The sequence below is a fragment of the Dryobates pubescens genome, chromosome 31, assembly GCF_014839835.1.
Source record: "Dryobates pubescens isolate bDryPub1 chromosome 31, bDryPub1.pri, whole genome shotgun sequence".
In the NCBI taxonomy this organism is placed as follows: domain Eukaryota; kingdom Metazoa; phylum Chordata; class Aves; order Piciformes; family Picidae; genus Dryobates; species Dryobates pubescens.
This window is the reverse complement of record NC_071642.1, coordinates 5,204,827-5,230,750: the sequence shown is the minus strand read 5'-3', so window position 1 is coordinate 5,230,750 and position 25,924 is coordinate 5,204,827. Positions and strand designations below refer to the sequence as shown.

Sequence of the window (25,924 nt, the reverse complement as noted above, 5' to 3'; positions counted from 1 at the left end):
TAACAACTCTCAAATGAATCAGAGAGCTGCCTGGGAAGGCATCTTCAGTGCAGGTGCTCCTGTGCTAGGCCACCTGGGCTGTCTTGCTGCACTCTGAGGCTGGCAGCTGACTCACAGCTGCTCTGGATTGGCACTTTGGCAGCTGTCTCAATGTGCCTCTGGATCTGACTGCAGCAGGGAAGAACAGGACCCTGCTCCTTCCACTCTGACTCTCCTGTCTCCTGCAGCATGCACAGCCAGCCCAGCGTGGGGACAAAGCTGACTGCACAGCCCTGTGTAGCTGAGACCAAGGGGATGCAAACTCCCTGACCCTTTCAAGTGCACAAAGCAGGAACCCCTCTGCCACTCACAGAGTGTTAGGGCTTGGAAGGGACCTCCAGAGAGGTCCCAGAGCAGGGTCACCCAGGGCAGGGCACACAGGAACACATCCAGGTGGGGTTGGAATCGCCCCAGGGAAGACTCCACAACCTCTCTGGGCAGCCTGCTCCAGGCCTCCAGCAGCCTGACATGAAAAAGTTTCTCCTCCTGTCCAAATGGAACCTGCTGGGTTCCAGATTGTGCCCACTGCCCCTTGTCCTGTCCCTGGGCACCACTGAGAAGAGCCTGGCTGCATCCTCCTGCCAGCCACCTTGCAGATATTTGTAGGGTCCTTGCAGTGCTTGAAGGGCTGAGCAGAAAGCTGGGGACAGACTTTGGAGCAGGGCCTGTTGGGACAGGCCAAGGTTTGATAGGTTGGACTTGATGATCTCAAAGGTCTCTTCCAGCCTGGAAATTCTATTCTAGTCTATTCTGTTCTAGTCTCAGGGGGATGGTTTGGGACTGAAAGAGGCAGCTTGAGAGTGGAGAGAAGGGAGAAATGTTCATGATGTGGTTGATGAAACACTGGAACACATTGCCCAGAGAGCTGGGAGCTGCCCCATCCCTGGCACCACTGCAGGTCAGGCTGCCTGGGGCTCAGGGCACCCTGCTCTGGCTGCTGGGATCCTGGCTCTGGCTCAGTGCAGTGCCAGGGTGAGGGCTAACGGTCTGGAACAGCAAGAGTGGAGATTCAGATCAGACAGCAGCTATCAGTGCTTCATTGTGAGGGTGGTGAGATACTGCAGCAGGTTGCCCAGAGAGCTTGTGGATAACCTCATCCCTGGAACCATTCCAGGTCAGGTTGGATGAGGTTCTGAACAACCTGATGCACTGGAAGATGTCCCTGTCCATGTCAGGGGGGTTGGACAAGAAGAGCTTTAAGGTCCCTTCCATCCCAGCCCAGGCTGTGATTCTAGAAAGCTCAGAGCTGTGCTGCTCAAGGTGACCTCATTCCTCATTCCTCAGCCTCCAAAGGCCTCCAGTTCTTGATCTCACCAGAGATGAGCCATTGTCTGCAGGGGGATTACCAGGCCCGTGGGTGGACAATGCCACAGGCACAAACATCCCCACAGTGGCTCTAGGCCAAGGCCTTTAGGTCTGCCAAGCCTCATTAGCCTAATTGCAGCATCACTGCTGCCAGAGCCAGCAGAGGACTCCTGCAGAAGGCTTCCTGGCGCAGCCAGTTTGCCCAGGCCTGGATTAACCACCAGCAGCAGCAGCAGCAGGGTGCTGCCAGAGGGGAAATGACTCCTTGCTGTGGAAGCCCCACAGCTTTCCCAGCTGCTCCAACAGAAGCTTGATTCTTCACCCCTAACCTTAGAAGCAGAATTCAGCTCCCCACCCCACCAAGGAGCCTTATCCTTGCAGCCCCTGAGAGCTGGGCTGCTCTGCCTTGCCTGCCTGACCTTCACCCTGCTCCACACTTCGGTGCAGGCTGCTCTGGTGCTGCTCTGATCCGAGGCAGCACTTCCATACACACCCACTCCTGGGAGCCCTCTGTGCCACAATGCCCAAGCAGATCCCAGGAGCTGCACACAAGAGCCCAGCAAGCAGACAAACTTGCTTCCCTGGCTCCCCAGTGCACACCTCCCTCCCCCCCACGAATGAGATACTAACTGCCATACCTGCTGCTCCTCCTGCCAGCTCCTCTCTTGCTAGACTGCTCTGCCTGCCTGGCTCCCAAGCTGCCTGCCAGCCATGGCCTGGGGCAGAGGCTGCAGGCTGGTGCCACTCATCCACCTCAGAACACCAATCACACAGCTCCTCTCCCTCCATCAGCCCTGCAGCTCCCCAGCTCTGCTCAGGCAAACACAAGGACAGGTTTGACTCGTTAAACACAAGGCCAAAGCAGGCAGTGAGTGCCTCAGGCATCACCAGGCCACTGGCACTCAGAGCTCAAATTTGTCTCATCCTTCCTCTTGCAGCACAGGAGCCCTCCTGGCTGCCCTGCACAGCCCTCACTGCAGCTCAGCTCTGCCTTTCCTGCCTCCATTCTTCTACACTCAGGCAACATTGCTGTGTTCCTCCTGGCCAGCCATCCCCACTTCCACTTCCTGATACTTCCACTCTCTGGCTGAGCTCAAGCCATGCTTCCATGCTCATCCCTCTTGGCCTCCTACCGTTTTTGTTTGCATTCTTGCCTGTTGGGGTGGACAACATTTGGGTTTGGAGGGGGCTGTCCTGGAAGGCTACCCTGCTGCCTGCCTCTGCCTGCCAGGACAGTCTCCCATGGGATCCTGCCAAGCAGATCCTTGAGCAAACCCAAACCTCTCCTCCTGGAAATGAAGAACCCCACCAAGAACTTCCTGCAACACCACAGCTGCTTCTGCCACACTCCTCTGCCAGGAACCTGGAGATGCTTCCCTGCTGAGGCTGGAGAGACCTGGGCTGAAGGCAGCACCACTGTCAAACCAGGCTCCACCATGAAGAGATGAGCTCAGTGTCCAGGGGCACTGGGAAAGCAGCACAGCATAAGCTGAAGACCTTCCCAGGCTCTGTCTGGCACTTGCCTCATGGAATCAGAGAATGGTCTGGGCTGGAAGGGACCTCCAAAGCTCAGCCACTCCAACCCCCTGCACTCAGCAGGGACTAGATCAGGTTGCCCAGAGCCCTGTCCAGCCTCACCTTGAGTATCTCCAGGCATGGGGCCTCAGACACCTCCCTGGGCAACCTGTTGCAGTGTTCCAGCAGCCTCCTGGTGCAGAACTTGTTCCCAGCACCCAATCTCAATCTGCTTTGCTCATTTCAAACCATTGCCCCTGGTGCTGGCCCTGCAGCCCTTTGGGAACAGTCCCTCTGCAGCTTCTTGTAGCCCCCTCCAGGTACTGGGAGGCTGCTCTAAGGTCTCCCCAGAGCCTTCTCTTCTCCAGGGCAGGCTGAGGTAACCCAAACCCTGCTGCCCTGGCACCTGGGCACAGCCAGCACTCTCCTGCTGGGCCCCAGCTCTACAAACAACAACAACATCAAACCTCCCAGCAGACTGCAGGCTGGCTGTGTGGGAGAGGCAGCAGGACACCAGGTCCCACCAGCACTGTGGGGAAGACTACAACTTAGGAAGAGCAGCAGATACACCTCCTGCCCAAGTGAGGCAAGAGAGGCACCCAAAGCACCAGAGAAAACACCTCCAGGAATCACAGATTCCTCCAGGGGCTACTTGTGCCTCAGGACAGTAGGAATGCAAAGTGCAAGGAGGCACCTGAACAAGCCAGGTGAGCTACTCAGTCATGCCCTGGCATTTCTTCCTTCATTCTTTCTCCCCATGCCTGCTATTTCCTCCTGTCTCACTGCAGAAACAGCAGCCACTGCCTGACACCACCTGACACAACTGAGGAAGAAAATCAAGTGATCTGCCTCGGGCCACAGCAAGCTAAGCATTCAGGAGGGATGATCACAGACAGAGGCCAGGAGGGAGCTACCTGAACTCTCCATCAGGGTGGGAGTGTTGGGGTTGTTCAACCTGGAGAAGAGAAGGCTCTGGGGAGACCTCAGAGCAGCCTTCCAGTACCTGAAGGGGCTCCAGGAGAGCTGAGGAGGGACTTGGGACAAGGGCTGGGAGTGCCAGGATGAGAGGTGATGGCTTTGAGCTGGGAGAGGGAAGAATGAGAGTGGAGATGAGGAAGAAATTCTTGGCAGTGAGGGTGGGGAGAGACTGGAAGAGGCTGCCCAGGGCTGTGGCTGAGGCCCCATCCCTGCAGACATTCAGGATCAGCCTGGATGTGTCCCTGTGCAGCCTGCTCCAGCTGGAGCTGTCCCTGCTGCCTGCAGGGGGCTTGGACAAGCTGATTCCTGAGGGTCCCTTCCAGCCCAATGCAGTCTGTGCAGCTGCAATCCACCCCAGCTTGGAGAAGCACTGAATTCATCAGTCAGGATGGTTCTGTTTGCAGCCATCCTACCCTGCAGCCTGCAAGAGGCAGAGGATGACTTTCCACACCAGCCTGCTGCAAGAGTCACACAGCTTTAATTACTGTGGAGGAGCTGGCTCTCAACTTCAGTATCAACAGCCCCATCAGTTTCCCAGGCTTTTGTTCCCACCACCTCCCCACTCCCCAAGCCCTTCCAAAGCTCAGAGGAGGAAAAGGACTTAATGAATGTCAAATGCTCTATAATGTTCTATAATGATCCTGTCCCACCTCTGAAACCAGGAGGTGTGGCCATTGCCCTTCATTTCCACAGGCAAACCTTCAAGCTTTATCTGAGGACAACATCTGCATTCCCACCACCACCAAACCCACAGCCACTACAAGCACTGAGAAACCAACAGCCACTGAGAGGGAGGCTTCCCCTGCTGCAGCAGCAGAGGAGCTGTGACTCACTCTGCACGGCTGTGGGGCCTCCATCAGTGCTGCAGCCCAGCAGAGGATGGCTGCTACCAGCCCCAGCTGCATGGGACCTGCCTGAGCTCAGCTCCTGGATGGCTTAGAAAGCAGAATGCAAACATGGAGCTCTGGCAACAGCCACTGTCCCACTCTGCTGTGTGCTGGAGGAACCTGCCTGCACCTCAGCTTCACCTCCCACTCAAACAAATCACCAAGAGAGCTGAGGCTGTTCAGCCTGAAGAGAAGGCTCCAGGGAGACCTCAGAGCAGCCTTGCAGGACCTGAAGGGAGCCTAGAAGAAAGCCAGGAAGGGACTTCTGACAAGGGCTGGGAGTGACAGGGTGAGGGACAATGGCTTTGAGCTGGGAGAGGGGAGACTGAGACTGGAGATGAGGAAGAAATCCTTGAGAGTGAGGGTGGGGAGAGCCTGGCACAGGCTGCCCAGGGAGGCTGTGGCTGTCCCCTCCCTGGTGGCCAAGGCCAGGCTGGATGAGGCCCTGAGCAGCCTGGGCTGGAGGAAGGTGTCCCTGCCCATGGCAGGGGTTGGAGCTGGATGAGCTTTAAGGTCCCTTCCAACCCAACCCATTCTGTGCTTCTGTGTCCCTGGGGGCTGCAGCCACCCCAGGTCACACACCCTGCAGCTCTGAGAGCAGGGCAGGCTCTGAGTGGGACCCTTGATGAGCAGCCCTGCTGAGCACAGCCAGAGTGCTCACTGCAGAGCACTCAGCCACTGGGGGCTTCTTGGTCTTCTCCTCATGGACACTGGCACTCCTGAAGCTGCAGAGCTGCTCACCAGGGCTCCCTGCACTACAACCCAGGCCTGGGGGGACTGTGATAGCTACCTCCCATTGTCACACACTGCCTCAGCCTCTCTGCAATGCCTCTACTGAAACCCACCTGGACTCACAGGATGGGTTGGGTTGGAAAAGCTCTTTCAGATCATCCAGTCCAACCATGCTCTAACCCTACCTAGTCTGGGGCTAACCATGGCCCTCAGCACCACATCTCTGTCTTTTAAGTGTCTGCAGGGGTGGGGATTCAGCCACCTCCCTGGGCAGTCTCTGAGAACCCTTTCAGTGAAGAAGCTTCACAGAATCACCAAGGTTGGAAGAGACCTCAAAGATCATCAAGTCCAACCTGGCACCACAGACCCCATGACTAAAGCATGGCACCAAGTGCCACATCCAATCCCCTCTTGAACACCTCCAGGGATGGGGACTCTGTGCAGCTTGAGACTGTGTCCTCTTGTTCTTCCAGTGTCCAACCTAACCCTCCCCTGGTGCAGCCTGAGGCTGTTTCCTCTCATCCCATCTCTTGTCACCAGGGAGAGGAGACCAAGCACAGCCCTGGGAGGAGAGGCTGAGGGAGCTGGGCTTGCTTAGCCTGGAGAAGAGGAGGCTCAGGAGAGACCTTCTTGCTCTCTACAGCTACCTGAAGGGAGGTTGCAGCCAGGTGGGGGTTGGGCTCTTCTCTCTAGCACCCAGCCCCAGAACAAGAGGACACAGTCTCAAGCTGTGCCAGGGGAGGTTTAGGCTGGAGGTGAGGAGAAAGTTCTTCAGAGAGAGTTGTTAGCCATTGGAATGTGCTGCCCAGGCAGATGGTGGAGTCCCCATCCCTGAGGGTGTTCAGGAGGGGATTGGATGTGGCACTCGGTGCCATGCTTTAGTCATGGGGTCAGTGGTGCCAGGTTGGACTTGATGATCTTTGAGGTCTCTTCCAACCTTGGTGATTCTGTGACCAACTCCCACTTGGCTCCAGCCTCCTTTCAGGGAGTTGCAGAGAGTGAGGAGGTCTCCCCTCAGTCCCTCCAGACTAATCCCCCCCAGGCCAGCAGCAGTTCTGCCCTGCCTGAGCCAAGCCCACGGAGCTGAGCAGGAGGCAGCGCCAGCCGCAGCAGCATGCCGGCAGCTCCAGCCCCCCCAGCACAGCCCCAGCCAGGCTGCCTGAGCTCAGGGCTTATTTATAAACACACAGATACCGAGGGTCACTTTCTCCTTGCTCCAGCTCACCACAAATAGCTTCCCCAGCCAAGCTCACACACACTTGGTTATTTGGGGAACTCTGCCCTCAGCGCCAGCTCCGCACAAGGAATTCCTCTGATCTCTCCTCTCAAGGCACCCAACAAACTCTGAGACATCTTCCCAGCCCTCCCAAAGGAGCTCTGCCTCTCCTCTGTGTGTTGAGGGAAGACAGGCCAAGGATCATAGACTCACAGAAGGCAGGAGGTTGGAAGGGACCCTCCCAGGGCAGCTTGTCCAGCCCCCTGCAGGCAGCAGGGACAGCTCCAGCTGGAGCAGGCTGCACAGCAAACTGCAGCTTGAGTGTCTCCAGGGATGAGGCCTTGACCACATCTCTGAGCAACCTCCTAACAACCAGAGAATCATAAAGTTGTTGGGGTTGGAAAAGGCCTCTAAGGTCACCCAGTCCAACAGCAACCCAACCCCACCATGGCCACCAAACCACGGCCCCAAGGGCCAGGGCCACAGGGTTCAGGAACACCTCCAGGCATGGGGACTCCACCACCTCCCTGGGCAGCCTGTGCCAGTCCCTGACCACTCTGGCAGCAAAGAAATTGTTCCTCATTTCCAACCTAACCCTCCCCTGGCACAATTTCAGGCCAGTTCCTCTCCTATCTCCTGATCCTAGGGAGCAGAGCCCAACCCTGGGGGCATGGGGCTCCAGGCTCTCCTCAGAGCTGTAGAGAGCAATGAGGTCTCCTCTCAGCCTCCCCTTCTCCAGATTGAGCACCCCCAGCTCCCTCAGCTGCTCCTTGCAAAGCTCTGGTGGTACCCCAGGGGTGAAAAGAACTCTGCTCATCACAAAAGCAACAAACTGATCACAACCTGCAGCTTAGCTCAGCCAAGATTGGTTTTTTACCCCTGCCCTACCTACTCTGATGCAAAGCTTTGGTTGGGTTGGAAGGCACCCACCAGACCCATGGCTGTGCTCATCTCTGCAGCAACCTCAATGCAAAACCCCTGGAGAATTTCTTGATTATTGGATCTGCCCTTCAGAACAAAGGCACTGGCTGTTATCAAAGCCCCTGCTGGGGAAAGCATCAACATGGAGCCCTGCAATGGCTCAGGCTGGAAGGGACCTTCAAGATCATCCAGTTCCAACCCCCTGCCACGTGCAGGGACAGCTCTCAGCTGGACTTGGCTGCTCCAGGCCTCATCCAGCCTGGCCTTCAGCACCTCCAGGGAGAAGGCAGCCACAGCCTCCCTGGGCAGCCTGTGCCAGAGCCTCACCACCCTCACACTGAAGAACTTCTTCCTCAGCTCCACTCTAACCCTGCTCTGCCTCAGCTTCAAACCATTCCCCCTTGGCCTGTCTCTAGACACCCTCAGCAAAAGTCTCTCTGCAGCCTCCTGCAGGATCCCTTCAGCTCCAGGCAGGCAGCTCTGAGGTCCCCCTGGAGCCTTCTCCTCTCCAGGCTGCACAGCCCCAGCTCCCTCAGCCTGTGCTCACAGCAGAGCTGCTCCAGCCCTGGGATCATCTTTGTGGCCTCCTCTGGACTCTCTCCAGCAGCTCTGTGTCCTCCTTCTGGGGACACCAGAACTGGAGGCAGGATTGGAGGTGAGGTCTGAGCAGAGCAGAGCCCAGGGGCACAATTCCCTCTCCTGCCCACCCTGCTCTGGCTGCAGCCCAGCACACAGCTGCCTCTGGGCTGCAGGAGGGCACTGCTGGCTCCTGGGGAGCTGCTCAGCACCCAACACCCCCAAGGCTCTTTCTCCAGGGCTCCTTTCAACCCACACTGCCCCCAGCCTGGATTTGTGCCTGGCAGTGGATGAGGCTGCTGCAGTTGGGCCTCTCTGAGTGCAGTTTCATCTGTTCTGTCAGATGAAAGCTACCCTTCAATGACCTCTGCCAGAGGCAGCAGTGGGGACATGCAGTGGATTGCTGGCACTGCTGGGCAATTCTGGCCAGAGATGCTGAGGTGCACTCTGCAGTAATCATACTGACCACAAAAATTAATCCCAGCAGCACAAGCAAGCCCCAGAGGATCTTCAAACCTGGGAAAAGGATGACATTCGGTTTCTCTTGACTTAAAAAGAACCTGGTGTGGGCTGCTGGAGGAATATTAACCCTCTCACAGAGATACACTAAAGGTTCAAGCATGCATAGGATGGAGGCTCCCAGGGAAGTGAAAGCTCTCATTTGAAAGAGGAAGGAGGGCAAGGAAGGTTTTAGCAGGCTGTGGAAAAGCAGCTCCAGGGTCAGTGTGTGAGAGCAGGTCCACTACTGAGTCACATCATGACCATGAAGAGCAGTCCTGCTCCTTTGATGTAAGGAAGTGGAGAGCAGCACTTCTGACAGGCCTGCCCTTCATGGCAGCTTCCCACCAGACACCACAGCCACAGATGGCAGTGGGCTGGAAGGGACCCTCAGAGGTCATCTTGTCCAAGCCCCTGCAGGCAGCAGGGACAGCTCCAGCTAGAGCAGGCTGCACAGGGACACAGCCAGGCTGACATCCCTGGGGATCCTGTTCCAGTGTCTCCCCAGCCTCACTGTGCAGAGCTTCCTCCTGATGTCCAACCTAACTTTGCCCTGCTCCACTCTCAAACCACTGCCCCTCAGCCTATCCCCACAGCCCTTCTGAACAGTCCCTCCCCAGCCTGCCTGCAGCTCCCCTGCAGCTCCAGCTCTGAGGTCTCCCTGCAGCCTTCTCTTCTCCAGGCTGGACAGCCCCACCTCTCTCAGCCTGTCCTCACAGGGCAGGCTCTCCAGTCCTCTGCTCATCCTGGTGGCCTCCTCTGGCCCCACTCCAGAAGCTCCAGGTCCTTCTTGTGTTAGGTCCCAGAGCTGAACACAGCACTGCAGGTGAGGTCTCCCCAGAGCAGAGCAGGATCCTCTCTCTCCAGCTCTGGCCACACTGCTTTGGATGCAGCCCAGGCTGGGCTGGGTCATGGCTCCTGGAACTGATCTCCCCAGCACAACACAACTGGAACCTGCAGTGGGTAATGCTGGAGCTTTACACCCTGCTGGGCAGGGATGCAGTGCCCATCTCCTGGCAGAGCATCCTGCACAGCCCTAGCAGATGGATCCAGGTGCAGAGAGTCTGGCAGATAGAGCTCTTACAGCACAACCTGCAGTGCTCTGCAGTGAACCCAGGGGCAAGCACAACCTGCAGTGCTCTGCAGTGAACCCAGGGGCATCAATTCTGAACCTGTGCCAGGTGCCACTGAAGTGTTCAAGTACTCAGTTAACTGCAACCCAGGTGAGGATAGTTCATTTTACTAGCAGGAAATGACTCCATGGGTTTGGCTCTCTGGAGAACAACCTGTTTTGATCTAAGCTCTTGTATCAGCTGGAGCTTCCCCTTTCCCTTCAGTGAAAGTCTTCTCCTACAGGGAGGAAATCTGGAGCAGACCCTGGAAACAAGCAGGAGATAAAATGTGGAGCACAGGGAGCAGTCCTGGGCCTGGACATTCTATTCCACCTTTGCTCTTGTCAACAGGCTTCAAAAATCACAGCTGAAGTAGAGCCAGCTCAAACCCCCCCCCCCTCCTCTGGACAGTGGAGCTGAGTGTGGAGCTGCTGCCTCCCAGCAATGCTTGGATGCATGCAGAGAGTTCAGATGGAAACATGTCCTTGTCCAGGCACCACTGTGAGACAGCTTCAGCTGTCAGCATGCCAGAGCACAGGCACACAGCAGTTCCAGCACAGGAAGCCAACAGGGACTGCTTGTGGTGATTTGGGGCTTCGAATTGTCTCTGGAGCTGGGAGCGGAGGAGCCTGAGGGCTGCCCTCACTCCTGGGGATAAAGATCTGCAGGGCTGGAGCCAGGCTCTGCTCAGGGATGGCCAAGGACAGCACAAGGGGTACTGGGGGCAAGCTGGAGCAGAGGAGCTGCCACAGGAACAGGAGGGAAAACTTTGTTCCTGTGAGGTGAGAGAGCCTGGAGCAGGCTGCCCAGAGAGGCTGTGGAGTCTCCCTCACTGGAGGCTTTCAACTCCACCTGGATGTGCTCCTGTGTGAGCTGCCCTGGGTGACCCTGCCCTGGCAGGGGCTGGGACTGGGTGATCTGCCAAGGTCCTTCCCAACCCCTCCCATTCTGTGAGGCTGGGAGAGCCAAAGCCTGGAGCTGTGCTCCGGGGGGGGAGGCAGCAGCAGCTGTCCCTGCAGACTGCATGGCTGGGTGGAGAGATCCACTACGGCCCTGCAAACGAAACTGCGGCTCCTTGCAGCAAGAAAGGACTCCCCTGCTGGGACAAGTTCCTTTTAACTCCGAGCCAGTGTAAACCGACACCACCATCAAAGCCTCGACCTTGGCCTCCACCCGTTCCTGCCCAGCACTCCCTTCCCATGGCCGCTGCCTCCCCACGCTCGGCACAAGAACTTCGGAGGCTTCACGGAGCCAGGCTCTCCCCACCCTCACTGGCCACAGTTTCTTCCTCATCTCCACTCTCACTCTCCCCTCTCCCAGCTCAAAGCCATTGTTCCTCCTCTTGGCACTCTCAGCCCTTGTCCAGAGTCCCTCCCCAGCTCTCCTGGAACCCTTCAGGTACTGGAAGGCTGCTCTGAGGTCTCCCTGGATGAACAGCCCCAACTCTCCCAGCCTGTCCCCACAGCAGAGGTTCTGCAGCCCTCTGATCCTCTCTGTGGCCTCCTCTGGAACCTCTCCAGCAGCTCCAGGTCCTTCCTGTGCTGGGGGCCCCAGAGCTGGAGGCAGTGCTGCAGGTGGGGGCTGAGCAGAGCAGAGCAGAGGGGCAGAATCCCCTCCCTGTGCTGCTGCTCTCCCTGCTCTGGCTGCAGCTCAGCACTCAGCTGCCTGCTGGGCTGCCAGGGACCAGTGCTGGCTCCTGGGGACTTTGTCACCAACTGACACCCCCAAGGCCTTCTCCTCAGGGCTGTTCTCAGCCACTCCTTGCCCAGCCTGGATCTGTGCTGGAGATTGCCCTGAGCCAGCTGCAGGAACCTTGCCCTTGGCCTTGTTGAACCCCATGGGGGTGGCTTGGGTTCCCATTTCCAGCCCATCCAAGTCCCTCTGGCTGGATCCCTTCCCTCCAGTGTGTCAACAGCACCACACAGCTTGGTGTCATCCACTAACTTCCTGAGGGTTCTACTTCTCTCTACAGAAGCAGCTGCAGAGGACCAAGCTGCCCTGCTACAGGAGAGAACAACATCCCCTGAGCTCCAAGTGCCCAACTGCTGCAGCATACCTGGAGATATCTAGATCCATGTCATCAACTCCCTGCTGGCCTCTGTGAACGGAACCTGCAAGAAAAACAAATAAAAAGAAAATAATCACAAAGCAGAAGACTAAACCTGAAGGTATTCCATGAGCAGCCCAAAGGATTCCTCACTGGGCACATCCAACTCCCTTGCAGAACATCTGAAGGGGGGAGGTCAAGAGGATGAGGCCAGGCTCAGCACCAGGACAAGGGGCAGGGGGCACAAACTGGAGCCCCTGGGGCTCCATCTGAACATTAAGGAAAACTTCTTTGCTGGGAGGGTGCTGAAGCCCTGGAGCAGGCTGCCCAGAGAGGTTCTGGAGTCTCTGGGTTTGTTGTGTCATGCAAATGCAGCTGCTTGATTCACTCCTAGGCAGAGCTGCAGGAGCAGCAGAGAGGCACAGGCAGCACAGAGCCATGGAGATGATTGGCTTGGGAAAGCTCTCTGAGGTCATCCAGTCCAGCACCAACCCAACCCCACCATGGCCACCAAACCATGGCCCCAGGTGCCATGGCCACAGGGTTCTGGAACACCTCCAGGCATGGGGACTCCACCACCTCCCTGGGCAGCCTGTGCCAATCCCTGACCACTCTGGCAGCAAAGAAATTTTCCCTTCTCTCCAACCTAACCCTCCCCTGGCACAATTTCAGCCATTTCCTCTCCTTCTATCACCTGAGACTAGGGAGACAGCAAAACCTGACCCAGCACAGGACCCAGCATCCTCTGGAGACTTTCAAAACCCACCTGGATGAGGTCCTGGACAAGCTGCTGTGTGTGACCTTGTGTTAGCAGAGGGCTTGGACTGGGTGATCTCCACAGCTCCCTTCCAACTCCTGCTTTGCAGCTTGGGTTTTGTGTACCAAGCCCACATCTGCTGCCTCCTAGAGCCAGGGAATGCTAACATGAATGACCTGCAGATGCTTTCAGTACCTCCCCTGGCCTCTGATACTGTTCCCTGCTGTAAACATTTCCAAAAAGACAAATCTCTCTAACTCTGTGAACCCCACAGCAGTATTTTTCCCCCCCAAAAGCTCTGCAGTGGAGAGTTTAGAACATTACAGAAGCCAGTGTCAGAGTAGGGAACAAACACTTAGGGACACTGGAGTGATTTCCTTGCACTGTATCTCAAAGGACAGAAAGCAATCAAGACTTTCCTGACACCTTCTTGAGCTTCTGAATATAGAATCACAGAATGGGCTGGGTTGGAAGGGACCTCTAAAGGTCATCTAGTCCAATGTCCTTGCAGTCAGCAGGGGCACCTCCACCAGATCAGGTTGCTCAGAGCTTTGTCGAGTTTGCCCTTGGATATCTCCAGGGATGAGGCCTCATCCACCTCCCTGGGCAACCTGTTGCAGTGTTCCAGTAGCCTCCTGGTGCAGCACTTGTTCCTCACATCCAATCTCAATCTGCTCTGTTCTCATTTCAAACCATTGCCCCTGGTCCTGTCCCTGCAGGCCTCTGCAAACAGTCCCTCTGCAGCCTTCTTGTAACCCCCCTGAGGTACTGGAAGGTTGCTATTAGGTGTCCCTGAAGCCTTCTCTTCTCCAGGCTGAACACCCCCAGCTCCCTCAGCCTGTCCCCATAGAAGAGATTCTACAGCCCCTGATTATTTTCATGGCCCTCCTCTGGACCAGCTCCATCAGCTCCAGGTCCTTCCTGTGTTGAGGACTCCACAGCTGGCCCCAGAGCAGAGCAGAGGGGCAGGATCCTCTCTCTCCAGCTCTGGCCACACTGCTTTGGATGCAGCCCAGGCTGATCCTTGGCCTCCTGTGCTGCCAGTGCTCATTGCTGGCTCCTGCCCAGCTTCTCCCCCAGCAGCACCCCCAAGTCCTTCTCTGCAGGGCTGCTCTCAATCTCATCACCCCTTAGCCTGGATCGGTATCAAGGATTGCCCTGACCCAGGGGCAGGACCTTGCACTTTGCCACCTCGCACGTCAGGCTTTCCACTGCTGCACCTTACACCTCACACCTCAGCAAAGATCCTGATCAGCTGCCTTTTGGAAACCTCCTCAGCTGCAGGCATGGCTGACATGGCTGTGTCTCTGCTTCCAGCACACTGCAGCCTATACAACTTGGCTGCTGTTGCAATATTGACCCGTCAGAGCTGGTGCTCTCCTTTCAGAGCAGACACCACTTAAGTCCTGCACTCCAAAGGATGTCAGCAAACTGTAAGTAGCCTTCAAAAACCACAACAGCAACAAAAATCCCTTCCCATCAAGCTGGTGGCTCTCACAAAGAGAAGAAAAGCAACTCCCTCAAGTGGAGAAGTTTTAAAAAGAAGCCTTCACCAGCTCCTTTTCTGCCCCAAAAGTGCATGCCAGCAGCCTGACCATTTAAGCACCAATGCACCACCTCAGGAGCTCAGATGCCAGGCACTTTGGAGTCCCCAGGTAGGCTTAGAATCATAGAATTGTCAGGGTTGGAAGGGACCTCAAGGATCATCTACTTCCAACCCCCCTGCCATGGGCAGGGACACCTCACACCACAGCAGGTTGCTCACAGCCACATCCAGCCTGGCTGCAAACACCTCCAGGGATGAGGCTTCCACCACCTCCCTGAGCATCCTGTGCCAGGCTTTCACCACCCTCCTGGGGAACAACTTCTTCCTAACACCCAATCTGAACCTCCCCATTTCTAGACTTGGGAGGTGAGAATAATTGAGTTTGGACACCCCCAAACACCACAATTCTTCTCTCTGGGTAAATTCTCTCCAGACACCACCTAAGAGCAGAGGAAAAGGGCAGCACCTCAGCAAAGTCATTTTCTTTTTGATTAGAGCTGATAGCCATCATTAGCTCCCCCAGCTACAGCCCACAGAGCTGGCAGAGGGAATCTAATCTTTGCCACATGCAAAGAGAGAAGCCAAGTGGCTCTAAGTGACCTGTGTGCCACTGCCAAACAGAACCCAAATTTCTCTGCTTTTAAGGGAACAGAAGGCAAATGCAATAATCATAGACTCAATAAGGTTGGAAAAGACCTCAGAGATCACCAAGTCCAACCTGTCACCCAACACCTCATGGCTACTAAACCATGGCACCAAGTGCCACGGCCAGTCCCCTCTTGAGCACCTCCAGGGATGGGGACTCCACCACCTCCCTGGGCAGCACATTCCAGTGGCTCATTTTTCATTACAGCTATTTGTGCTCCTTCCTTCCTGCCTAGAAGGAGCAAGTCAAGACAATTCTACTCTGCTTCATCTCCTTGATACAATTCTTGACAGGAGACAGGACCCACGCTTAGGAAAGTGATGTTTTATGTTCCCTGCAGCAGTTTGCAACAGCTAACAAGCAGCCCAGAACACACACTCCTCACCCAGCAGCATGGACTCTAGGTGAAAAGAGCACTTTGGGCTTAATATCAGATGCATATTTGAATGTTGCCAGCTCGATTTGCTGCTCTCTGAGCAAAGCACCTCACAAAGGCCTTGCCTTCCAACACACAACTGTAGGTCAACAACGTAAAAGCTTTCTCCCTCTTAAAAGAGTATTTGAACACTTTGCCCTGGTGAGACCTCCCCTGCAGTACTGTGTGCAGGGCTGGAGCCCTCAGTGTAGAAAGGACCTGGACCTGATAGAGAGGGTCCAGAGGAGGCTACAAAAATGATCAGGGGGTTGGAGCAGCTCTGCTGTGAGGACAGGCTGAGGGAGCTGGGGGTGTTCAGCCTGGAGAAGAGAAGGCTCCAGGGAGACCTTAGAGCAGCCTGCCAGGACCTGAAGGATGGAGAGAGATTGTCTGCAAAGGTCTGCAAGGACAGGACCAGGAGCAATGGCTTCAAACTAGAGCAGAGCAGATTTAGATTGGATATCAGGAAGAAGTTCTGCACTATGAGGGTGGTGGAACACTGGAACAGGTTGCCCAGGGAGGTGGTTGAGGCTCCTTCCCTGGAGATATTCAAGGTGAGGCTGGACAGGGCCCTGGGCAACCTGAGCCAGCTGGGGATGTCCCTGCTGACTGGGGGCAGGTTGGACTGGATGAGCTCTGCAGGTCCCTTCTGGCCTGGACCATTCCATGATTGTAGGCAATAAAACCTCCTCTCCGTTTTCCTGTGCCCGTGAGTCTCCTGACACGCTATGCCTGAGCCTGCAGACATCACTCAGCAGCACAGGCTCCCAGCCCACAACCAGTTGTTCCTGTTGGCCGAAGAAGAGCCTGCTCCCTCTGGAGGGCAAACACCCCCAGGTCTGGCCTCTCAAACACACCTCCCCCTGCAAACCTCAGCTCAGAAAATGTCACCTTACACTTGCAAAACGCAGAGTTCTCTCCAGATGCTGGTAAATGATGTAGATAATCGACCAAGTGCTTTCTGATCTGCCTGGCCAGGCTTCAGCTGTCTGACTTCCTATCACACTTGGTGATCTATCCCAGAAACGCTGCTTTATGCTCTGATAAACACCTCCCGCTCTGGTATCTGATTTCAGTCTTGCTCCATTACCAGCACTTCCTAAAACACACCACCTGGTCCAGCTTTCAATGATCCCAGCAGTGGAACTCATCACCAAACACTTGGATCGGGCTTTTGGGCCACTTCAACCTAAACTAAGTAGAGGTCTGTTTGCCTTTTTTCTTTACTACGTCAATTTTAACCACGACACAAAGCTTTATCAGAACCATCACCGACAGATTCTCACAGCCTCGTGGTCAGAGAGTTGTTTTTCTTTCCCCTGCTTTTGCTGGGAAGTTTTCATCGCCAGCAGGGAAAACCCTGCCTCGGTTCGAGCGCTTTGCACGGGGAGGGCTGAGGGAAGGAGGGCTGCGAGGGGCCAGGACGGCTCCGACAGCACCGCTGCCTGCTCCGCTCTGCTCTGCCCTTGCTCCCAGCCAGCACTGCCCCCGAGTTCCTTTTCTTTCTCTATCGATTTCACACGACCTGGCTGCGCTGCAAACTCCTCCGAGAGCTGCGCGGAGAAGATTTCCTTCTCCTCCCGCCTGCCGCAGCCAGCAGGAGCCCACCCGACCCCTTCCCCCTTCACCCGGCCCCCTCCGAGCACGGCTCCGCCGGGGCGGGATCGGCATGAGGAGCCAGTCCCCGAACTTTACGCCCGGGGTTCTGCAGACCGAGCCGGACACCTCCGCTTTCCCCGGCAGCCCTGGAGCCACAGCCCCCCGGCGCCGCCGCCCCTCGGTCACCTCTCGGCCGCCGCCTGCTCCCCCGCTGCGCCCTCGGACGGCCTCGGAGTCGCCGCCGACCCTCCCTCCCGGCGCCGCCAGCCGCAGGGGCTCCGCTGATCCTTCAGCCGCTGATCCTTCAGCCGCTGCCCGCTCAGCTCCAGCCTCCCCCGCCGGGGCGCTCCCGAGCCGGTCTCCGCGGAGACCACGCCGCAGCCAGCCGCTGAGCCCCGGGCGGAGCGAGAGGAGGAGGCGGTGGCGGAGGGGCGGACTCGGCCCGGGCGCCGCTCCCCTCCTCCCCACCCGCCCGGGCCGCGCCTCTGCTCGCCCTGCCCAGCCCTGCTCTGCTTTCTCCGCCTGCTCCGCTCCAGGGCGGCTGTGGCGGAGGCAGAAGCCTGAGGTTCCCTTCCCGACCCAGGGCTGCGAGGGGCACTCAGCGGCGGCAACCGGCGATGATGAGGGCGGGGCACGGAGGGGAACCGAGGGGACAGGCAGGTGGCCCTGGGGTGCTTGACCATGTCTGAGACGTGCCAGGAGCGAGGGTGGGCTGGGTGTGCCTCTTTGCCTTGCCCCTGAGAGATGAAGGTGCGCTGGATGGGGCAGCCCTGCTGGGACAGGGGCGAGGTGACACAGCAGCCCTCAGACCCAGTCCTGGCAGAACGTGGAATCATGGAATGCTTTGGGCTAGAAGGAACCTTCAAAGCTCAGCCACTCAACCACCCACTGCTGTCAGCATTCCCAACCAGAGCAGGTTGCTCACAGCCCCAACCAACCTGACCTGCAGCGGTGCCAAGGATGGGGCAGCTCCCACCTCTCTGGGCAACCTGGGACAGGCTCTTACCACCCTCAGGGCCTCTACAACTCTCAATCTCCCGTTTCTAGTCTGAGACCACCACCCCTCTTGTCCTGTCCCAACAGGCTCTGCCACAACATCCTCCCCAAAGACCTGACTTAGTGTCCTGTGTCACTGCCGGGTTCGTGGTGCCTTTTACGGCTGCCGAAGGGAGAACCAGGTGCTAATGAGTGGTTATTTTGTATGCAAATAAAAAGATCAGGTGAATCCACCTGAGACCTTTGCTCCTGTTGTGCTCAGGTGGGAGAGCCCTCAGCCACCCTGCTGAGCCCCAGCTCCTGCTCCTTTCTTGTCACACTTGCTTCCCTTCTGTTATTTTGCCTGTAGCCTCTTCTTTCACCTCCATTGGTCTCCTAAAGCTCTTTACAGAGCTGCCAGATCCACTCTGAAGGACCTGACCTCCCCCTGGTATAAAACTCCACGCCTGGGTGAACACACACACACACACACAAAGATCCTCTACAATGCACACATCAAGCAGGGCTTAGAGCAGCCTACAAACACCTGAGAGGGTGATGCCAGGGTGATGCCCCTGTCAGCAGCCATCAGTGGAGGTGCTGTGGGGACAACTCACTCCTGGGGAGATCCAACTGGACTCCACAAGAAAACTTTTCTCTGTGAGAACTGTTAGAGATTGGAATCATCTCCCAGGGGCAGTGCTGGATTCCCACCCATTAGTCACTTCTAAGACACAGCTTGCCAGGGTGCTGGGCCAGCTCCCTTCTGGAGAGAGGCCAGCAGAGAGCTATGAGGAGGATGAAGGGACTTGAGTATTTCTTCTGTGAGGAAAGGCTGAGAGCCCTGGGGCTGTTAGTCTGCAGAGGAGAAGGCTGAGAGGGGATCTGAGGGGATCTGATCGATGTCCCCACCTGAGGGGTGGTGGGCGAGAAGAACGTGCCAGGCTCTTTTGGGTGGTGCCCAGTGATAGGAGAGGGAACAAGGGGTACAAGCTGGAGGGGTACAAGCTGGAGGGGTACAAGCTGGAGCCTCAGAAGCAGCAAGGGAAGAGTTTGGTCCTGAGTGCAGGAGCACTGCAGAATGAGCCCCCCCTGACCCTCACCTCCTCTTTGCCCTCAGCAGCTGTCAGGTCTCATCCTGTCAGGATGAGGATGCCAGAAGGATGCAGCCAGGCTCTTTTCAGTGGTACCCAGGGATAGGATGAGGGGCAGTGGGCCTAAACTCACTCACAGGAGGTTCCACCTCAACATGAGGAGAAACTTGTTTGGTGTGAGGCTGCTGGAGGCCTGGAGCAGGCTGCCCAGAGAGGCTGTGGAGTCTCCTTCTCTGGAGACTTTCCAACCCCACCTGGCTGTGTTCCTGTGTGACCTGCCCTGGGTGATGCTGCTCTGGCAGGGGGAGTTGGACTTGACCTCCAAAGGTCCCTTCCAACCCCTAACACTCTCTGAGCCTCTGATTTATGATTTCTGCTCTACTTGTACCTTGAAAGGTCAGACCAAGGTGATCCTTGGGGTCCCTTCCAGCTTGGCAGTCTGTGACTCTGTGCTCAGATTAACCCAGCACAAGCCAATTAAAAAAGAAGGAAGGGAGGAAGGGAGGAAAGGAGGGAGGGAGGAAGGGAGGAAAGGAGGGAGGGAGGAAGGGAGGAAAGGAGGGAGGGAGGAAGGGAGGGAGGAAGGGAGGAAGGGAGGGAGGAAGGGAGGGAGGAAGGGAGGGAGGAAGGGAGGGAGGAAGGGAGGGAGGAAGGGAGGGAGGAAGGGAGGGAGAAAGGGAGGGAGAAAGGGAGGGAAGGAGGGAGAAAGGGAGGGAAGGAGGGAGAAAGGGAGGGAAGGAGGGAGAAAGGGAGGGAGGAAAAGAAAGAGGGGGAAAAAGAAAGAAAGAGAGAAAGAGGAAGAAAGGAAGGAAGAAAGAAGGAAAGAAAAAGCAAGGAAGCTGCTCTGTGACTGGAAGCCCAGTGGTTAAAGGACATTATTTCAGTCAAAACAAGGCAAAAGAGCAGCCCACAGCTTTGGAATCACTGCAGTACAGCTGTGTAGATTTTTCAGGGCAGAAGAAAACATCCTTCAGATGATCTCTTGTGTCCTCCTGGGTTACATAGGCAAACAAAAATTCCACCCCATCATTCCTGCTTTCAAGCCTGGCGAGGCCAGATCATGTGTACTGTTATTGTTTGCCAGCGAGCTCTAATGCATTCTTGGAGCACTTCAGCCTCTTCTCTCATCTTGCTAAAATGCTGCCCATCAGCTCTTTAATTTCCAGCCTCTTTGCAAGCTGCTCTCAGGACAGTTCTGGGCAGCCTGGTTATAAATACCTGTGCAGGGTGAAACCTGACCAATTCCAAAGCAAACAAGCTGCCTTTCTTTGGTTTCTCACTCACACATTTTTAACCCCACATGACCTGTCCCAGCCGAGTTTGCAGCACACAGATGGCTTGAAAAAGCCCCTCCTGCAACAGCAGCCCAGCCTGCAACAGCAGATCACAGAACAGTTTGGGTTGGAAGATCATCGAGTCCCAACCCTCCCTCAGCAGCAGGGAACAGTATCAGAGGCCAGGGGAGGAACTGAAAGCATCTGCAGGTCATTCATGTTAGCGTTCCCTGGCCCTAGGAGGCAGCAGGTGTGGGCTTGGTACACAAAACCCAAGCTGCAGAGCAGTTGCTGCTGCCTGTGGATTAAGGTTGTGGTAAAGGAGTTCAGACGGTGCAGCTGCAGGTGGTTAGATCACAGAATGGATTGGGATGGAAGGGATCTTAAAGATCATCCAGTTCCAAACCTCCCTGCCACCTCCCACCAGCACAGGTTGCTCAAGGCCTCATCCAGCCTGGCTTTGAGCACCTCCAGGGAGGGGACATCACAGCCTCCCTGGGCAGCCTGTTCCAGTGTCTCACCACCCTCACTCTCAACAATGTCTTCCTCATCTCCAGTCTCAGTCTCCCCTCTCCCAGCTCAAAGCCATTGTTCCTCATCCTGGCACTCCCAGCCCTTGTCCAGAGTCCCTCCCCAGCTCTCCTGGAGCCCCTTCAGGTCCTGGAAGGCTGCTCTGAGGTCTCCCTGAAGCCTTCTTTTCTCCAGGCTGAACAGCCCCAACTCTCCCAGCCTGTCCCCACAGGGGAGGTTCTGCAGCCCTCTGATCCTCTCTGTGGCCTCCTCTGGAACCTCTCCAGCAGCTCCAGGTCCTTCCTGTGCTGGGGGCCCCAGAGCTGGAGGCAGTGCTGCAGGTGGGGGCTGAGCAGAGCAGAGCAGAGGGGCAGAATCCCCTCCCTGTGCTGCTGCTCTCCCTGCTCTGGCTGCAGCTCAGCACTCAGCTGCCTGCTGGGCTGCCAGGGACCAGTGCTGGCTCCTGGGGAGTTTGTCACCAGCCAACAGGTGAGTATCCAGGCAGGCAGATCAGTGACTGCATTTGCATCAGGGTAGTAGGACCCTGGAGTTCCAATCATACCAGGAAGCTGTGGCCATATCACAGCCCCTGGCAGGGTCCCCAGTGCTCCTTCATGCAGGTGGTGGTACCATAGCTCATCATGTGGCATCAGTGAGCCCAGCTCCAAGCAGTTCCTGCCCTGCAGTGTCTGCAATTGCCAAGGCAGCCTTTCTGGCTGGCATCCAGAGCCCACTGACGTCAATGAAAAGCTCCCACTGACTTCCAAAGGCTTGGGATTGGGCCTTGAGGAGCAAAAACCTGCTCCTTGCAGTGTGTGCAGAGGGTGAAACAAAAACAACTAAGGTCACTGGAGCAAAGGAAGGAGCTGTGCTCAGGCTGGGATTTGTCTTTCTTTTTCCCTTGGCTGAGGTGTGAGGATCAGTTACAGAAGTCTGAGTCCTGCCACTCGCGAGGAGCAGCCTCTGGGTCGTCACCAGCAGCATCAGAGCACAGCTCAGACCTGCAGGGCTCCACAAAAGGCACCTCAGAACCCAAAGCCTTGCTGAGGAGCCCTGCCCTGGTGCACGGGGATGTGGCCCCTGCCTGCCTCCTCAGCTGTGTCAGCCGTGGTGAGTTCTGAGCTGTGGCTGAGAGCCAAACACTGTCCCTGGAGAGGGCTCCCTTGAAGCCATAAAAAGCCCCAGTCTGGGGGGGATGGACACCTTGAGACACCCAGAGGGGGCCTGAAACACAAAGCTGGACACCCAGGCTCCATGACCAGGCTTCCCCAAGCTGTTTCACAAGATAATTAGGGTCTCAAGTGCTTTAAATGAATAAATAAAGCCAATTTCTCACTTTTAGAACACAGCCTGCTGCACCCCTGCTGGGTTAGTATTTGAGTAAGAAAAAGAGGAAGGTTTAATGTCATCATTTACCAAACTACCTAAAAGGAGGTTGCAGTGAGGCAGAGTCAGATTCTTCTCCCTAGGATCAGGAGATAGAAGGAGAGGAAGTGGCCAGAAATCGTGCCAGGGGAGGGTCAGGTTGGAGAGGAGGAACAATCTCTTTGCTGCCAGAGTGGTCAGGGACTGGCACAGGCTGCCCAGGGAGGTCCCCAACCCTGAAGGTGTTCCAGAGCCCTGTGGCCATAGCCCGGGGCCACGGTTTGGTGGCCAGGGTGGGGTTGGGTTGATCTCAGATGATCTCTGGATGATCTCAGAGAGCTTTTCCAACCCAAACAGTTCTCTGATTCCCTGATCCCCCCGCTGCCCGCTGTGAGCAGGGCGAGTTTCTGTTCAGATGTCAAACAGCTCCTCTCGCCGCAGTCTGTTTGGGAGTCATCCTCTGACATGCCGCTCGATGAGTCCCGGGGAAGCTCTGCCCGGGGCCGGTGCCCAGCGCGGCTGCGGCTGCCCTGGCGCCGGCCGGGGAGAGGAGGGCTGGGACGGGAGCCCTGCCTGAGGCCTTAGCCTGTGTGCGCAGCGCCCTCGTGTGGAGCGCCGCGGGCCCTGCACACGCAGCCTGGCAGCCACAGAGTCCTGCGCCTTGGAGAAGACCTTTCGGACCGAGTCCAACCCTTGCCCCAGGGCATCACTAAACCCCGGCCCTCAACACCACATCTCCACAGCTCTGAAACCCCTCCAGGGATGGGGACTCCACCACTGCCCTGGGCAGCCTGGGCCAGGCCTTGACAACCCTTTTGGGGAAGAAATTGTTCCTCATGTCCAACCTAAACCTCCCCTGGGGCAACTTAAGGCTCTTCTCTTTTGTCCTATCACTTGCTCCTTGGGTGAAGAGACCAACCCCATAGAAACTGGGCTGCAAGAGACCTGGAAGCTCATCCATCTCTGACCCTCTGCCATGGGCAGGGACACCTCCCACCAGCCCAGCTTGCTCAAGGTCTCATCCAGCCTGGCCTTCAACACCTCCAGGTAGGAGGCAGCCACAGCCTCCCTGGGCAACCTGTGCCAGTCTCTCCCCACCCTCACTGCCAAGAATTTCTTCCTCATCTCCAGTCTCAATCTGCTCTCCTCAAGGGTCAATCCATTCCCTCTCACCCTGTCACTCCCAGCCCTTGTCCAAAGTCCCTTTCTGGCTTTCTTCTGGGCCCCCTCCAGGTACTGGAAGCCTGCTCTAAGATCTCCTTAGAGCCTTCTCTTCTCCAGGCTGAACAGCCCCAACTCTCCCAGCCTGACCCCACAGGGGAGGTTCTGCAGCCCTCTGATCATCTCTGTGGCCTCCTCTGGACCCTCTCCAGCAGCTCCAGGTCCTTCTTGTGCTGGAGGCCCCAGAACGGGAGGCAGTGCTGCAGGTGGGATCTGAGCAGGGCAGAGCAGAGGGGCAGAATCCCCTCCCTGTGCTGCTGCTCTCCCTGCTCTGGCTGCAGCTCAGCACTCAGCTGCCTGCTGGGCTGCAAGCTCACATTTGTGCCTCCTCCCCCTGGCATCTTCACACACATCTCTCAATCCTAAGATCCCAGAGCCAGTACAGTGTAAGGACTCAGCATATCCATGGGGTTAGTTCATTCCTCCTGAAATACATCCTGGTCATGAAGAAAGGGGGAGGCTGTCTGCAGGAAGGTGTAAGAGAGGATGCACTGCATCCTCCCTTAAGGCCAGAGGAAGAACCTGCTGCTATTTGCCCCTCAAATCTGACAAGGTGCTGTTGCCAACACGGCACTCCCTTGGAACCTGCCCTTCTGATTGTCACTTGGTGTCTCTCTCCAAGCAGAGCACCTGGGGAATTGGGATGGAGCCACCAGAACTCAGCAATCTGCTTTCCTGGGGTTGTTGTTATGGGCAGGCAAGGAGGGGGACCCCAGAGAGGGGCTGTGGCCAACCCTTCTCAAGAGGAGGTCCAACCCGTGACTGCCCCAAAGCTGCCTTCTCTCTGTGAAAGCTGTTGCTCTAAACTGGTGGCATTGCTGTGCCAGCACTGGTAACCCCAGCAGGCTAAGGAGTCTTAAGGCCTTTGCGTCAGCAGCTAAGCCCAAATCATGCCAAATAAATCCCCAGGTGCCTTCAGAGAAAGTGGAGGACTCTGTGCCAAGTCTGCTGACCACCCCTTTTGTAGAGACTCTGGATTCCAGCTCTGCTTAGAATCCTTAAGGTTGGAAAAGCCCTCCAAGATCCTTGAGCCACAGAATCACAGAATCAGTCAGGGTTGGAAGGGACCTCAAGGCTCAGCCAGTTCCAAGCCCCCTGCCATGGGCAGGGACACCTCACACCAGAGCAGGTTGCTCACAGCCACATCCAGCCTGGCCTTCAAAACCTGCAGGGCTGAGGCTGCCACCACCTCCCTGGGCAGCCTGCTCCAGTCCTCACTCTTTCAGTAAAGGAATTTTTCCTGGTGTTCAACCTGAGCTTCTCCAGCAGAGCTTGAGGCCATTTCCTCCTCTCCTATTGCTTGTTCCTTGGGAGAAGAGACCAAACCCCAGCTGGCTGCAGCCTCCTGTCAGGGAGTTACAGAGAGTGAGAAGCCTTCCCTGAGCCTCCTTTTCTCCAGGCTAAGCAATCCCAGCTCCCTCAGCTGCTCCTCACAAGACCTGTGCTCTCCATCCCTCAGCAGCTTTGTTGTCTGTGCAGCCCCCAGTGCCTCCACGGTGCCCTGATGGCTGCACCTGACCTGGCCCAGGTTCAGCCTTGGCTGGGGGCAGCAGGGCAGTGGACACTGGCACAGTGAAGGCACACCAGGAGTCCAGCTCCATTTGCAGCTCAACAAAACAAAGCAATCAGAGAATGCACTGCACAGGGGGGGTGAGGAGGAGGCTGAGAGGGGATCAGATCAATGTCTATGAATACCTGAGGGGTGGGTGTCAGGATGAAGCTGCCAGGCTCTGTTTGGTGGTGCCCAGGGATAGGACAAGGAACAGTGGGTACAAACTGGAACCCAGGAGGTTCTACCTCAACATGAGGAGAAACTTGCTTGGTGTGAGGGTGCTGGAGCCCTGGAGCAGGCTGCCTAGAGAGGTTGTGGAGTCTCCTTCTCTGGAGACTTTCCAGACCCACCTGGATGTGTTCCTGTGTGACCTGCCCTGGGTGACCCTGCTCTGGCAGGGGGGTGGACTCATAGAATGACTCAGGTTGGAAGGGACCTTAGAGATCATCTCCTCCAACCTCCATGCCACAGGCAGGGACACCTCTCAACTAGACTCAGCTGCTCAAGGCCAGGACTTGAACATCTTCAGGCAGGAGGCTTGGTGAGTCCACCACCTCCTGGTCAGCCTGGGACAGTGCCAAATGACCTCTTTGGTGAAGAAATTTTTCCTGCTTCCCAACCTCAACCTCCCCTGGTACAACTTGAGGCCATTTCCTCTTGTCCAAGGAAGAGGACAACCCTAACCCTAACCCTAACCCCCACCTCACTGCAAACAACTTCCAGGGAGCTGTAGAGAGCAATGAGGTCTCCCCTCAGCCTTTTCTTCTTCACCCTGAACACCCCCAGCTCCCTCAGCTGCTCCTCACAGGACCTGAGCTCTAGACCCTGCACCAACCTCACTGCAGACACCATGCAGGTCCCTGTTCCCAGCCCTGCAGGGATGTTTTGCTCATCTGCTTTCCTTTTCCCCACTTAGCTCCTTCTCAGCTCTTGGTGCCATTCAGTCTCTTCAGCTCTCTCAAGTCCAGAGCAGAATTTTTTATTCAGGGACATCAGGTCCCTCCTCTTTTCTGCCTCTCAGCAGCTATCTGCTCCCTGGGCTGGGCCCCAAATCCTGCAGGTGACAGATCACAGAATTAACCAGGCTGGAAAAGTCCTTTGAGATCACAGAGTCACAGAGTCACAGAAACATTCAGGTTGGAAG

At 56.5% G+C, this 25,924-nt stretch overlaps 1 protein-coding gene across 1 annotated transcript in view; it reads right to left on the bottom strand.

The window, feature by feature from the left end:
- The window catches only part of LOC104308479 (ceramide synthase 4), a 36,806-nt gene extending 24,920 nt beyond the window's left edge, over positions 1–11,886 (bottom strand). Inside the window, exon 1 of the mRNA XM_054174987.1 lies at positions 11,836–11,886. Coding sequence (XP_054030962.1) covers positions 11,836–11,855 — 20 coding nt within the window. The 5' untranslated portion in view covers positions 11,856–11,886. The remainder of the gene's footprint in view (positions 1–11,835) is intronic.
- Positions 11,887–25,924: the final 14,038 nt, after the last annotated feature.